General features: G+C 34.5%; 1 protein-coding gene across 2 annotated transcripts; it reads right to left on the reverse strand.

Annotated features, from left to right (window-relative positions):
* Positions 1-643: 643 nt before the first annotated feature.
* On the reverse strand, positions 644-16,220 carry LOC100371039 (cyclin-dependent kinase 6-like). Of its 2 annotated transcripts, XM_085494666.1 has the most exons (10): positions 16,159-16,220; positions 15,810-15,891; positions 13,434-13,746; positions 12,797-12,932; positions 10,739-10,906; positions 9,498-9,607; positions 4,288-4,338; positions 3,905-4,040; positions 2,193-2,288; positions 644-669 (listed from the first exon to the last, which is right to left on the reverse strand). In XM_085494666.1, exons 3-9 carry the CDS (start codon positions 13,664-13,666, stop codon positions 2,193-2,195), a joined length of 930 nt encoding a protein of 309 aa, XP_085350792.1. In that variant the 5' UTR covers positions 13,667-13,746; positions 15,810-15,891; positions 16,159-16,220; the 3' UTR covers positions 644-669. The 2 variants fall into 2 exon arrangements, with proteins under 2 accessions (XP_085350792.1, XP_002741831.1); XM_002741785.3 differs by lacking the exon at positions 644-669 and having other exon boundaries at positions 1,991-2,288.
* Between the last annotated feature and the right edge of the window lie 278 nt (positions 16,221-16,498).

Below are 16,498 nucleotides of genomic sequence, written 5' to 3' on the forward strand. Positions count from 1 at the left end.
GAAAAAAAATTACAAATTATTAAATTTTCTATTATACATAATCATTTAAAAAAATAAATTGAAAAAGCTCAACTGGCAGGAATTATTGTTTTTGTATTTGTTTGGCAGCAAATTGGCTATTTATAGATTAAACAAAAATATAATTGTCAAAAATATTTTTTCTGTATATATATATATATAAAATGTAACTACATAAAAATACAGCACAATGACAAACTATTATGGTTAATAATTTTTTGTGATTTCAATTTTTAAAGTTGTGAAAATTTCAGTTTGAGTACTTGAGTTAAAAAATATGTACCGGAACTACATGTATTGTACTTTATGGCAGAAACAAAAAAATGTTTATCTTTTGGTTGCTAGGTGATGGATTTTCACAGTACTTTTAATTGCAGTTGTCTGATTCATCTTGGAAATGATTAACATGATTAATAAATTTGGGAAGCTTTAATACTGTAAAGGCATCAATTTTTCACTGGGTTTTCATTTTATGATTCTCACAATTGGTGTGAATTCTTCAATTCTCGTGAGATCTTCATGGCATATCACATTACTTGCAGACCCTTAATCTTATAAACCCTTGACACGCAGACTTTTGTTCACGTCTTACTACAAATTTGTTCTTTATAAGATGCAAAAGTCATGTCAAACTTTTCCCATGATGCAATACTAAAACAGGAAGAAAATAGTGCATTATCATATGTGCAACTTTTTCCATGAAGTAATGTACAAAACAATTGTAATGTGTCCACTTTTTCCCATGATGCAATGCACATACTTGTATGCGCAACCTTATCCCATGATGCAATGCATGAAATATCAAAAAGGTCACATGCTTAAGATACTGAGTTAGCCAAGTCACCAACCTTCAGAACATTGGAGGGAAAAATATGGAAAACTGTTTACATACAATTTAAAAAAAAAACTATTTAAAAATATTAAAATACAAAACAATACAAAACTCTAATGACACAAAATACAAAAAATTCAATTCAGAATAAAAATTATTTGGACATAATTATTTTGAAAAAAGTAGTTTTAATAAATGTGAGAGTACTTGACCTTTGACACTACATTGGTGACGACTCTCAAAGAATGAGTTATATTTCAGACCAATGTTGTATTAGAAATTGTCTTCATGGACTCCATACCAATATTTCAGGATATTTTCAAAAATAAAATACAAAACTAATTTGCCTTCTTTGTGAAGTTACACAAAGCGTAGCAGTCACTGCACAGTGTCATGCTCGATGTGAGTCCCATGCTACATCGGAAGTGGTAGGTGGCAGCACCACGTTACTGATTGTGTAAGAGGAAATTATTCATCGAGTTTAAAGGGTGGAGGTTATAGCAAATTTTATGTAAAGCAAATAATGTACATTTTACACTTGTTGTGTACATTGCTGCGAGTCCCATATAGAGAATGACACGGTGTGACGACTATCGCCACTTTAATTTTAGTGAATTTGATTTTGCAAAAATATTCACTAGATTTCAAATTCACACGTTTATAACAGGAAATAATGCAAACTATTGTTTAATCATAATTGTTTAATGCCTATACATGTACAATGTTTAGCAGGGATTTTTTTAAACAAAGGAACAGGGGCGCAGCGCCCTCATGCCATGACCATGCGCCTCCTAACCCTGAGGAGCAGATCCTCTGGCAACCATAAAATTCTGATTGACTAGGGATCACATGTGGCCACAGTCTTCAACTATGACCTGTCTGATAGTAATTTTGGCCCCAAGGAAGCCATAGAATGCTCCATTTTAACTTAGAATTATCAAAAACTCCACACCCTGGTTGGGAGAACCCCATCTCCCCCACTTGGTGGCTCCGCTGAATTTCAGTGCTCCCTCTTGCAGTTTTTTTTCTCGAAAAACCCCTGTTTAGAATTAACGCTATGAACGAAATAAATAAAACCCAGCTAATAAAGCCTTACACAGTACATTTGGTCAAAGATCAACTACAGAATTTTCCTGAAACTTTTACGATCCCTAATAGACACGAGTACCCTGAATGGCACTTATAAAATGACAGTCATTTTGAAAGAGTCTAACATTAAACACTTTACATAGCATAAATTGCATAAATTATAATCTAATTTGCATAGTTGATGAATTCAGAACTCTGATTGGACACTCTTACATTACATGATTACCACCAATTGCCTTCCACTATTGTTCACCTATATGACTGACTGTCCGTCTTCTGTTTTAAAGTACCCATGTGACAGTGTGTCCTGAGCACTGCTCCGCTGAGATGGGTCAAAGGTCAACAAATTCTGATGATGAAGAAAAAATAATTATCATGTAAGTCATTGTTTTCTCTTCGTAATTATCACATTTACTAACACTCAAATATGTTAAGAGAACCCATTTGATGTATCGATTAGACAACACGACTATATGATCAGCGTAAACTGGTGGCACAATTCAATTACACTAAATCGTGATAATGACGAATTTAATGTTAACAACGACGACAACGATCAGTTGGTCATTTAACAGGACTGATTTTGTGGGGATCTTCAAAATCAAGTCAATTTGTATGCGACTGTTTTGGTCCTTTCCTTTTTATATTTATTTAGCTCATATTTTACTATATTGGAAATACTGCAAAGGGGGTAATTATTCACTGGGTTTTAATTTAGCTTATTTCGCTGACTGGAAAATGTGCTAAATTAAAACCCAGTGATTATGTAAAATTTAGTATAGAACACATTATCTAAATGACGAAACTGTGAATTTAAAACCCACTGAATATGCCTGAAATGGTAAATCAGTGAAATTTAAACCCAGTAAAAATTAGTCATTTTACAGTACACCTAATTAACATGCACAGGACGCGATTGCTTTTATGTCATTTATTATTATTAATATTTTTTATTTTAAAATATGTTTTTGAGCCAGGCGACAGTTCTGGACATTTAATGTCCCTGTATCTCTCCTGACTTTTATCCGTATGTGCAAATTACAAGTGCTAGTGCTGACACATAGTGCATTTGTGCCACAGTAGCCATATTCACGTTTGGGACTACATGACATAGTTGTGTGGCCATCTCTATCAGATGGCAATTTAATGCACTATCTGTGGCACACTCACCCAGGGTAGAGGTAGACCATTTTTGATGTACAGCCTAAGGTACGATTCAAACTTGGGTCCTGAGTCTGTTGCGACAACCACCATGCTACCAGTGACCGGTTCATCTATTATTATTATTATTGCAAAGTAGCGTACCCTTATTCTATAAACCTCTGTATAGAGGCAATTGTTTGTAAATATACCTGTAGTACAATATGATGTTTTTCACTATATAAATTTGTGAGTTTTTTTTATTAAAACATTTTGTTTTGTTTTTGGAACAATTATTTACTGATGGGTCACAGAAAATCTTTGTGTGTCAGTGGTGTGTTATATCGTCGTAGAGGGCGCACTGATAAAAATGATCAGCAAACAAGCCCTTTCCAGTTGACAACTAAATATGCCCTGTGCATGACCCCCTAAAGGTCACTCATCCTGGTACTTTACATGACCCCTAAAGGTCACTCATTCTGGTACTTTACATGACCCCTAAAGGTCACTCATCCTGGTACTTTACATGACCCCTAAAGGTCACACATCCTGATACTTTCTGAAGATATTGTTGTCCCATAACAGCAATAATTTCTAAACGTATACCCTACATTTTGACCACGTTTTTTAACTTGAAATGACAACTTTCTTTTGTAATTTTATTTTTAAAGAATTCTTCATTATTAGTGAACCCCCCCCCCCTCTCCACTGAAAGTACCAGAACTTTAAAACCTTGTGTAACTTTTAGAGGTCATACATTAGTGGTTTGAAGTTCAATAAATCTGTCATCTTAATGGCTAACTCATAAAAGTCCCCATAACTTACCTGCAATAAATCTGCACTGTCTTCACATAACTCAGGAATGATTTTTTTCAATGACCTAGGGGGTGAGGGTCTGAACGCATTCCATGGTACAGATACACTATCAGGCCACTCAGCTTTGGCAGGAAGACCAATTATACTGAAAATAATTATGTAAAATAATAAATGTCAAAATTATACTCTATAAATATTCATCAATCTAGTTAGAAAAAAAAGCAATTTCATGAAGCAGATACATCACCATGTAGTGTGAATTGCATTTTGAAAACTGGCCGCCATCTTTTTTCTTCTTCTATACCCAGAGCTAAGGTGTAATCACACACATTTCTCGTAAATGAAATGTAATAGACACAGAAAGATGATGTATGAATTAATATCTTACTTACTCAAATATCTTGTGCAGTTGGTCAATGTCAGAAGTACCACGAAACAATGGTCTGAAACCGAACAATAGTGATTCATAATTACAAGTTGCAGTAATACTTAAGGTAGAAGCCTAGTCGTAATGTTTGATAAAATTGGTCATAAATCGCATGACAATGTTCATTAGTTTATTATGTACAATAATGAAGCTAATGTCTCATGGTACAATGAAATAGCATTATTTTGTGTGTTACAGTTAAGCTTTTTGAGAAACGTGTCCTAATATTTCTTGAGAATTGCTACAATTCCATAGAACACAATGATAAAGAAAAATTGCATTTTTTGACACTTTTTAAAATCCAGATTTCTTAAATAATTCAGAACAATAAAACATACTCCATCATTAATAATATATGATTTTTTCAGCCTATGTCACCAGGCTAGATTTTGAGATATTGCATAATATATTTGCCATAGTAACCTGTGGTAAAAGTGTTATAATAGTGTCAAAATGGTGATTTTTCGCTAAAATACAACCATTCATTTCTCGAAAAAAAGGCTGGTGACCCCAAACTTTTTTTAGGTCAATATTCTTATATTGCCTTGGAGTACAATTTATTGCAAAATGAATAAATTCTGGGTATTTTAAGTACTCACAATCTGGTAAATAACTCTGCTATTATACACCCCACACTCCACATATCGACTGGTGTAGCATATCTACCCTGTAATAATACCTAACAAGTACTCACAATCTGGTAAATAACTCTGCTATTATACACCCCACACTCCACATATCGACTGGTGTAGCATATCTACCCTGTAATAATACTTTAACAAGTACTCACAATCTGGTAAATAACTCTGCTATTATACACCCCACACTCCACATATCGACTGGTGTAGCATATCTACCCTGTAATAATACCTAACAAATACTCACAATCTGGTAAATAACTCTGCTATTATACACCCCACACTCCACATATCGACTGGTGTAGCATATCTACCCTGTAATAATACCTAACAAATACTCACAATCTGGTAAATAACTCTGCTATTATACACCCCACACTCCACATATCGACTGGTGTAGCGTATCTACCCTGTAATAATACCTAACAAGTACTCACAATCTGGTAAATAACTCTGCTATTATACACCCCACACTCCACATATCGACTGGTGTAGCGTATCTACCCTGTAATAATACCTAACAAGTACTCACAATCTGGTAAATAACTCTGCTATTATACACCCTACACTCCACATATCGACTGGTGTAGCATATCTACCCTGTAATAATACCCAACAAGTACTCACAATCTGGTAAATAACTCTGCTATTATACACCCCACACTCCACATATCTACTGGTGTAGCGTATCTACCCTGTAATAATACCTTAACAAATACTCACAATCTGGTAAATACCGTAAAAACCCTCAAATAAGAGCCACTTTGTAACACTTTCATTTCTGGGTGGTGCTTATTTGAGGTAACATGTTGACAACTTTGTAGCCAGTGGCTCTTAAACCAGGGTGATCAAACTTTTTCATTGTGAATGGGGAAGGGATAGGCAAACACACACACAACCAAAACAGACAAATAATTATTAATGATGTATCATTGCAATTAATTTATTCTGTAAATATACTGTTATGGGAATAACAAATGTCAAATAAATAAGAACGGCTGCTCGCTGACCGTGCTGCTTAGCGTACACGACGATTCGATGTTTCACCGACAATGTGTAGCGATGCCTGAAGTCATGTTTCACTGACAATCCGTAGCGATGCCTGAAGTCGGATTTGGTAGCACTCTCAGGGTCTGACCCACACTTGTACTTCCGTTGTACAATTGTTTACCAAGTCTGGTACGGCAAACTCCAATTTTTTTTCTTGAAAACTGGGAATAACTTGCGTGGCTGTGGCTGGTGTGGTGGTTGATTTGGTTGACCACAGTCCCTCTGTAGGTTGACGATATAAAATAGTTTCGATAGAATTTATTTGACCAGCAGCGACAGGAGCATGGAACGAATGAAACAAATTATGCCCAATCATTTGTATTTATGGCAAAAACAATAAAGAAAAACACGTTTTTCTATAGATTTTTACAGCTTGGGTACTTGGGCATTGTTTTAATTGCGCTAGACGTCTGAGAGTACAGCTTTGGTTTATATATTTCCTGTTTCAAAATCAAGCCAGCTTATAATGATATGTTAATGATATTCACATACTTCACGGTCCAGGCAAACGGGGTCAAACTATAGCCCCACCCCTATATAACCAAATACGAAACGATACCGAGAAAGTAACGATTACATGTATTAAAAATAATTTCCTGTGACCAATCGGAGAGACTATATCATTTACGAAAGCCCAGGCCTGTTACAAGGCATTTTCTAATTGGTACAAGTCCAGATTATTTTCAATTCTCACAAATAGCTAATTTAAATATTTAGGTCAGGCGGGTCACGTCGACTTCGCTTTGCTTTAAGACAAGTTGATCGCGCAAGTTTGTGGAACTAATCCATTTGACTTCAATTTTGATTTTTTTCGGCAAGAGAGTCCTCTCCAAATTAATGCCAGTTATTTTGTCACTTCCCTGAACATTTTGTCTCGAATCACCCCAAAACGAACGTCTTAAATGAAATGCCAAAAATAACCCAAAATCACGATCAGCGAGAGTGGGCTGCGTAATCATTACATTCTCACAGTCTGAGCTAAGTCACGATCCCTCAAACGTTGCCAGGACTAGATTAACACCTCTGTTTCCCCCCACGCTAACCAAATTTCTCCCACGCTAAGGAAAAAATCTTTTGTTGTCTATTGACTTCCTGTTCCGGTCCGTCTGTGAGAAAGTATTTTCGATACCTCCGATTTTCCGATAAAGGCGTTCTAAAATCGTGACGTTTTTTACTTGGGTTATAAAGACAACATTGGCAATGAATATCTCAACGTGTCCTTCGGTGTTTCGGCAAAAAACATAGTTACTACTAAATAGTTTGTGAATTGGTCGATTGTGTGTCAGAAATTTAAAATAGACAAGTTGACAGTCACATTCACGCTCTCAGTGCATTTCTTTCGTCTGTCATTCTTCCGTTCTCAATTACATAGGACATCAGGCAAGTTATGGGGATACTCTTTATTTGTCTCACACCTTCTGTGGGGCAATAAACAATGCAGGGTGGAAGTGAGGCACGAGACGCTTGTGTCTGCCTTATTGTAAACAACCGGGCGGCTGGCGCTTATTTCTGGTTTCTTATTGACAAAACCACTCAACTCTTGGTGGCTCTTAATGGAGGGTCAAATGTAACAAATTTTCACTGAGTGGCTTTTAATTGAGGGTGGCGCTTATTTGCGGATTTTTACGGTAACTCTGCTATTATACACCCCACACTCCACATATCGACTGGTGTAGCATATCTACCCTGTAATAATACCTAACAAGTACTCACAATCTGGTAAATAACTCTGCTATTATACACCCCACACTCCACATATCGACTGGTGTAGCATATCTACCCTGTAATAATACCTAACAAGTACTCACAATCTGGTAAATAACTCTGCTATTATACACCCCACACTCCACATATCGACTGGTGTAGCATATCTACCCTGTAATAATACCTAACAAGTACTCACAATCTGGTAAATAACTCTGCTATTATACATCCCAGGGTTCTCCCCAGAAAAAATGCATAGCGCCGGGGCTAATTTGCATAATAATTTGCATATCATTTACATATCTTTCCTTCATTGATTAACAGAACTTATTTACAATTATGAATATTAGTGAGCTCAGTCATAGGGCAAATATTTTTTTAATGGAATCAACACATTATGCTTCACAATTTAGAAGAGTTTGAAACATTCTCGAAATACAAATGCTGCAGACTAAAAACAAACACAAATACATTATTGTTGCAATTTAATTGTTTTGTAAAACGTTGAAGGAAACGCATTCAAAACGTTAAGCCAGATTTATGTTCACGAATCTCATAATTTTACTCACTCCAAAAACATTCTCCTTCAAAAAATCGATCACGTAATTGACGTATTGTTGTAATTTATTATTCATACCATCAACTTCTAAAACGTTTACAATTACAGTAATGAGCGAACAAATAAAGCTTCAAAACGATCATCAAAGTTACGACGTGACATAACTTACTTGGCCATGTTATACACCAGTTATAGCAATAATTCCTCAACAAATGTTACTTCTTTTTTTTTTTTGATATGAAATGTAAGTAAAATCCGACTTATTTTTATCGGGAGCGATTTTTTTTGATCACTTGATCGCTTCGGTAAAAAAAAACAGACCCACCATGATGTTTGTGAAACATTAGCATGTGTCCTTTGACCCGATGGGTCAAGAATTCCATTAACCAATCAAAATGCCGCATGGTAATGCCGGTAGAACCCGAAGTTTTTCGAATGGTAGTAATCATAAAAATTACATTGCGGAAGTAAAGCGATGTCGTAGCACGATGTGTTGGCATCGATTTCAATTGAAAACTGCATGACAGCTTTCGAAAGAGGTGATTTGCAATTTTTAAAAGGTAAATTAGATCTTGAAAGAAGAGTTTTTACATGATTCGCAATGATAACAGTTCAAATGTATTTTACCAAATCACGCAATAAACACGTTGTTTTTTTCTTGAGTAGCGTGAACTGATCGTGAACTCCGATTTGACCATGTTATATCGAGGTGGAATTGATTTTGAAATAATTTTAGCTTTCAATCTAAAGACTGTGTCTATCGCAGAAAGTATTTACTTACAAACAAAGAGGTGCTAATTCCACAAATTTGACTAGCCGCTACGTATCGTGCGATCTAGTAGGTACGTATCGTATCGTATCGTAGGTCTATTGTTTATAAATTATAATCCACGACTGGCAGGACGCGTGTCGGTCGGTACGTAATTATACCAACAATCAGACAATAGTCCTCGTCGGAAGCATTTCCTTGGTGGTCACTAATTTTGAGTGACCGGCGTGGCGAACAAAGCTTTTTCACATCTGATATTGGCATGTCAAATATGAAATCAAGCGCCGAGGTGGGAACACATAGCGCCGAGGTCCCAAGTGAAGCGCCGAGATTCACAGGTATAGCGCCGCGGACCTCGGCGCTAAAAAGTCCTGGGGAGAACCCTGCACCCCACACTCCACATATCGACTGGTGTAGCATATCTCCCCTGTAATAATACCTTAACAAGTACTCACAATCTGGTAAATAACTCTGCTATTATACACCCCACACTCCACATATCGACTGGTGTAGCATATCTACCCTGTAATAATACCTCAGGTGCTCGATACCATAACGTAACAACCTATTGAAAACAAGAACAAAATATGAAGACACGGTAACCTGATTTTCGTCAATTTTTTATATTTAACATTTTCCCTGTTTTTATGAACTTGTAATAAACTTGACCAAACTGACATAATCTATTGGCTACAAGGTCATGATCAAAATTTTGGGGAAAAATAATTAAAAAAAATAATGTTATCGATAGTTTTGTTTTGTGAATGGTAGAACAAGTTGAATTTGGCGCTCAAAATGTTTGTGGAATGCCCCAACAAATACTGTAGAGTACTTTACTTTCGCTTGGAATTTATTTTCGCTATTTTTGCTGAAGGGATGATTCCGTGAAAATAAAATCCAGCGAATATACTTTTTTTCCTATACTTCACATTAATCTCATCAAAAATCAGTGAAAATAAATTCCAAGCAAAAGGCCCAAAAAGCCTTTTCAGCGAAAATTAATTCCAGCGAAAATAAAATATTCCACAGTATGTTTTTTTTTGTGTTGCCCTGATATAGACAAAAAAATATAAATTAAATAACAAATATATATTCAAGATGAAAGTTGACAAAAGTTTTTTCAACAGGTTGGAGAGTCACAAGTAGTTTACATTATTTACTTTTAATGGTTTCACAGCTCACCCTAATTATTCTGCATGTTTTTGTTAAATTCTTCAATTTTCTGGAAATGAATTCTAATTTTGGAGCCAACAGACAAAATTTGTGTAAATTTTCAGTTTTTACTCAACAAATTTGGCTATTTTTGTCCTAATCTTCTGAAGGAAAGTGCAGACTATAAACGGGACTATTTTGTGAATTTGTGATGAAAATAGAGAACTGATGGTGAAAAGGTTAAATACCACTCACCAGGAGTTTTTCTAAAATACTCTCGGCTGGCGCCCTCTTACCAAATTGCCGATTGAACTTTCAAGTCATAAATATATTTCTTGATGTGCACACTTCCGTGCTGCCGTACAACATGAAATCTATCTCAAATATATTATTCTCCGGGAAAACTTCCAGGCAACACCAGCTGACAATGTGTCTGGACACGAATTACTCTAAAATTATTCCAAAAAATATGGCGATAGATACATCATTCAAATGGCACATAATCCCTCTTGTTCATTTTTTCTAAAAAAAAACCCTGACTCACCACAGATGTTAATGCCATTTGAAAGCCATAAACCCTCGCCAACCCAAAGTCAGCCAGTTTCACCTCTCCTCGTCCAGTTATTAGGATATTCTGTGGTTTCAAATCACGGTGTAGAATTCGATGAGAATGTAAAAAATCCACTCCACAGACAAGCTGACGAGATAGGTCCTATGAAGTAGACAAGGTGACAATTATAAGTATGGTAAGAGTATTTTGGAGTATCGGGTAATGTATTTTTTTTTCAAAATTCAGGATAATCATCAAAAACAACCCACCATCAGGAGGTAGATGTGGACACCCTAACCTCATATCCATGCCTTATGAGTACTCCACAGGTTGGTAGATATTGCTCAAAACATTAAAATACTGTAAAATACTTTATTTTCACTATTTTCGCTGAAAGCATGATTCAGTGAAAATACAATTCATCGAATATACTTTTTTTCCTATATTTTACATTCAACTTGACAAAAATAAGTGAAAATAAATTCTGTACAAACCACCCAAAAAGTCTTTTTAAGCGAAACTTAATTCCAGCTAAAATAAAGTATTTAACAGTAGTGAAATTAAATGCCAGTGAAAATAAATGGTTTTACAGTATTTCTATTCATAGGGTTAAACCTGATCTGTTTCCATATTTAAGTTTGAATTCTTGAGTTGATTTCTATTCATGCTCTACCCACCGTGGTGGGGTCACGTTGTTTTAACTCAGAGACCTTGTTCTATCTTAGGGTTAAACACAGAACTCTTAAGTGGAGACAAGCATTTGTACTTTAAGCTGAACTAGCTCAAGTTGACACCGGATTAAACTTTTTAAAGTTTTTCAACAGTGGGTTAAAACTAACTCAAAACCAATGTTTCGGTAACGTGTGGAACTCTTTCCCAACATATGAACACAAGAATACACAAGAATACACTTTGATTTACTGGTGTGAAACCTTCTGTGCTAAAAATGGAGGTCTCACTTGACTGAATACGTGTAGGTCCGTAATTACAAAGTGGTTAATTCAATCTTTTCAACAAGTTGAATTAAAACTCAACTACCGTACTGCATTTTGATTAACGTGTGAACCCTGAAACATTCGCCCAATCTTTTTCAAATGTGCAAGCATACACTTTGATTTACTGGTGTGAAACCTTCAATAAGTGCTAAAAATGGAGGTCTCACTCGACTGAATATGCTTCAGGGTGTAATTACTAAGTATTGACAAAATTTAATGATATACAGATTTTACAGTTAACGTACAAAAAAGGTGCAAGTACAGCTGACCCAAGTCTTCAATATATGATATAATCTTGTTCGTTCCCACGGTAACTCACAGTGTCTGTTTCTCAGGATTTCTATCGTACTGTAATCCTTCTACTATGGCTGGATTACACAATCAGATTTATTCAGATTCATTCTATGAAACTCAATCTGACTGATCCAATAGCTAAATGGGTACTGTAGAATACTTTATTTTAGCTTGAATTTATTTTCACTGAATAGACTTTTTGAGTGTTTTGTATGGAATTTATTTTCACTGAATAGACTTTTTGAGTGTTTTGTATGGAATTAATTTTCACTGAATAGACTTTTTGAGTGTTTTGTATGGAATTTATTTTCACTGATTTTTGACGAGTTGAATATAAAATATAGGAAAAAAGGATTTGCACAATCAGTCCATCAGTGAAAATTAATTTCAAGTGAAAATAAAGAATTCCACAGTATTTTATAGGATCAGATTTATCTCATTACCGGTAGATTAAATCTTAAGACATCAGATTTTTAAAAACTCTGATCATATTACATGATCAAAAGTTCAAATACATCCAAATCTGATAAAAATCCACATTTTTTGGAGAATCTGAGACAAAATTGTTGACTGTTGGAATCAGTACTTCAAAAAAAAAACCCATATGCAACGGTATAGGTTATTTGAGGCACAATCAAAAATGGTGTGACCCCTGGCTTCTTTAATTTTTTTTTTATTTATAAAATATGAATTTTTCTTTACCAAATTTACAAATTCTGTAACAAGTAAGATGATAATTACATCATTACGGTGACAAACTTACCCGTATTTTTTCTGGTCCCAATCCTGGTGATGGACATTTCTCTAAATACGTTGATAAGTCCTGGTCGATATGCTCAAATACTAACGTCAATCGAGTTTCCAGATCTGTGCGGCCACCATGGTAGACATCCAACAATCTAGAAACAGCAAAATATTAATTTCCCGGTTTTCGGAATGCGTCCAGGCAGAATGTACTCTAGTGTACACTGTCTAGTGAGCAATCAGCTGAGAGATCAAACCCAAAACTAAGTACATGTACTGTAGAATACTTTATTTTCCCTTGGAATTATTGTACGCTGAAGGAATGATTCAGTGAAAATAAAATCCAGCAAATATACCTTTTTTCTTATATTTTACATTAAAATTTTCAAAAATCAGTGGAATTATTTTACGCTGAAGGAATGATTCAGTGAAAATAAAATCCAGCAAATATACCTTTTTTCTTATATTTTACATTAAAATTTTCAAAAATCAGTGAAAATAAACTCCTCACAAAACACCCAAAAAGTCTTTTCAGCGAAGATTAATTCCAACTAAAATAAAGAATTTTACAGTATATAGATGTCCTCATGATTGGTCTCTTTCTGATGAACAACACCCAATCAACCAATCAGCAAGTGTGTTACAAAACAACTCACCTGACAACATTAGGATGTTCAAATTTCTCCAATTGTTTCAGCATGGCAATTTCACGTATCGTTGACAACGGCATTCCATCCTCACCCGTCTGCACACGTACTTTCTTCAATGCTACATATCGTCCCGTTTCAAGATCTCGTGCTTTGTAAACGGTTCCGTAAGCACCTGTTCCAATCTCGGCGACTTCTTCGTACTGTTTTTTAGCATCATACAATTGGTTGAAGATACTCATCTTTGAAGTTTTATTTAAATCTCTTTACGGCATGTTAAAGTTCTCAAATCATAAGATCTAAATGTACTTGGTAGTTTATTCTAATGGAAAAAAAAAAAAAAAAGTTGCAGCAATTTTATTAAACTTTTTGCATGGCAAAGTCAACTTCAGGTATCAATCACAAAATACTGTAAAATGACTAATTTTCACTGGGTTTAAATTTCACTGATTTACCATTTCAGGCATATTCAGTGGGTTTTAAATTCACGGTTTCGTCATTTAGATAATGTGTTCTATGCTAAATTTTACATATTCACTGGGTTTTAATTTAGCGCATTTTCCAGTCAGCGAAATAAGCTAAATTAAAACCCAGTGAATAATTACCCCCTTTACAGTATTTTACATTTGTAGCCTGCTTTTTCCAAAGAGAATGTTGATGAAAATTTTAAAATTAAAATTGAATTTAGTGAAAGTAACAGAAAATCTTAACAAATTTACCTCAATTTGAAAAAAAAAAAAAAAAATATGAGGAAAAATATGACACTTAAGGGTTGAGTGATCTAACCTCTAAAAACTTCTGCATTGAGAGAATGTTTACCAATTTGGATATGGACGAAAAAGACGAAGAAAAAAAGATCCCATGGGGAAAAGAAACAGGAAACAAAAAGACGCAAGACCATACTAATTAATTTGAATATTGTATTATTTGAAATTTATTGAAATTTCTCATTAGTAATTTTGTTTTATGTTTTGTTCAATTTCAAGTAATGAATTGTAATTAATTGAAATGCCAATCATATACATGTATATGTATCAACCTCTCTGACTGAGATTTGTAACCATGGAAACCTGTACCAGTTCGCCATTTCCTGTGACTTTTTTACCCTGACTGTTATACTGCAACTTTTTATGGTAGTTTAGAATTTAAAAGCAACTGCAATTATCAAAAATTTCTGCAATTTTTTACAACTTTGATAAAGTAGAGTTAAACTGGCTTTAACTGAACAGAATTCCACATCGAATTGACAGACGTCTGGTTTTGCATAAAGTTACTGTATAACTATACAATGTGTTTTGTAAACATGCAGGAGCGAATGATGTTTACACTGGTGTTTGCGTGTATGAACACGCACGACTTCCTCAACAACAACACAAAAAGAATTTCTGATTACTGTAAAATACTTTATTTTAACTGCAATTAATTTTCGCTTAAAAAACTTTTTGGGTGTTTTGTATGAAATTTATTTTCACTGATTTGTGACTGAGTTGAATGTAAAATATGGGAAAAAAGGTATATTCGCTGGATTTTATTTTCACTGAATCATTTCTTCAGCGAAAATTAATTTAAGTATTTTACAGTATAGAATATATCATGAGCTTAGATCACTGACTTTGACAATTATAATAAAAAATCAATTTGCATATTTATTCACAATTTTTTTTTTTACACTGTGTTTCTAAACGACCTGCAATTCAGTATTTGTTCTATTAGAAGCGCATCTCCAATAGAAATGCAAATAAACTAAAAATCACATTTGTTGTATATAGAAAAAAATACTAAATGTTTTATTAATGTAAACAATAAAATACGGATTAATCTTTTTTTTCTATAATATTATAAAAGTTATAAGTAATATTGTTTATGATATCACAGACAGTTGAAAATTACAAGTTCTATTTTTTTCTGATTTGAATTTGTTATTTTCCTCTCTTAGTCCTTCTCTCTGTGTGTATACATGTCTTTTTTAGTAACTGTCGTGTATAGAGTGTTGACAATAAAAAATCACAGTAAGGATAAGAAAACATTTTTATTCAACCACAACCAATATGCGCATACGTCTTTAACTGTCACTAAAAAAAATTGCTTTTATTTTTGTATTCGTGATACTGAAACAGAAAATAAATCTAATATTAACAAGTTACGACCTCAAGTGCATATGCACATTTTCACGATGAAATATATCACGGATGAGCATGAGAAAAATTAGCTGTAAACATTGATAACAGCCAACAAACAGGTCAGACTTATTTCAAAGCAACTATAAAAATCTCTCTTTGAATGGATCGCTACTTGGTCGATTAATGGAATAATGGCCGACTGAATCACATGTAAAGAAATGTGCATTGTTATGAAATAGTTGTACACCAATACTTATTGACGTACCTCGTACCCAAGCTCTGAACTCTGTCGTTACATACCAATTAATCTTCGACAAAAGCTGTTACGCATTCAGTGACTACAAAATCTGAAGAAATAAGAGATCATGGTTAGGAAAGTTCCGGCTTTTGTTTAATTGCCAGCGCCCTGATAACTTGACTACTGAATGGGGTCACTCATGGAACGTTTGCGGTGTGAGCCCACGCTTCATTTTAAAGTTGGACATGTCAACGTTGGCTCAAAGCGGAACACACACACTATAACGAGAAATCAGCACAATTGTTGGCACATTATCGTTTTTCCGAATCACTTCAAATGTAACAGAAAGACGCAAATATGGTTAAAAATAACTTACTGTTTTCTTGGCACAGCTTTTTTGTTTATTTCTTCTCAAGTTTTTGAATCGTGCGCCCTCAGCGATACACATATTTCCAGGGTTGATAACGGAAACTTTTTGTTATTTTAAATAATTACTTCGGACTACAGTCACAAAATTCTACTTTCAATGTTTTGATCATGGTAGATATTATATTATTAATTTTTTTCAATTTTTACTATTAGTTTCAAAACAAGCCACAAGCCGTCGCAAGGGACGCCGGGAGCATTGAACACCGCCCTCACTTGGCGCGAGTTTTGCATCGTTTATGTGTTCGCACAGATCTTTAATTTTTCTCATATTATAGTTAATTTAGGAA

The sequence above is a fragment of the Saccoglossus kowalevskii genome, chromosome 20 (assembly GCF_978046115.1).
Source record: "Saccoglossus kowalevskii chromosome 20, keSacKowa6.1, whole genome shotgun sequence".
In the NCBI taxonomy this organism is placed as follows: domain Eukaryota; kingdom Metazoa; phylum Hemichordata; class Enteropneusta; family Harrimaniidae; genus Saccoglossus; species Saccoglossus kowalevskii.

Coding starts and splice junctions, on each gene's coding strand:
- LOC100371039 (XM_085494666.1), bottom strand. CDS start 13,666: ATGAGTATCTTCAACCAATTGTATGATGCTAAAAAACAGTACGAAGAA. Junction 10,907..12,796: donor TGGGACCAGAAAAAATACGG/GTAAGTTTGTCA, acceptor TCTACTTCATAG/GACCTATCTCGTCAGCTTGT. Junction 9,608..10,738: donor AAATGGCATTAACATCTGTG/GTGAGTCAGGGT, acceptor TGTTTTCAATAG/GTTGTTACGTTATGGTATCG.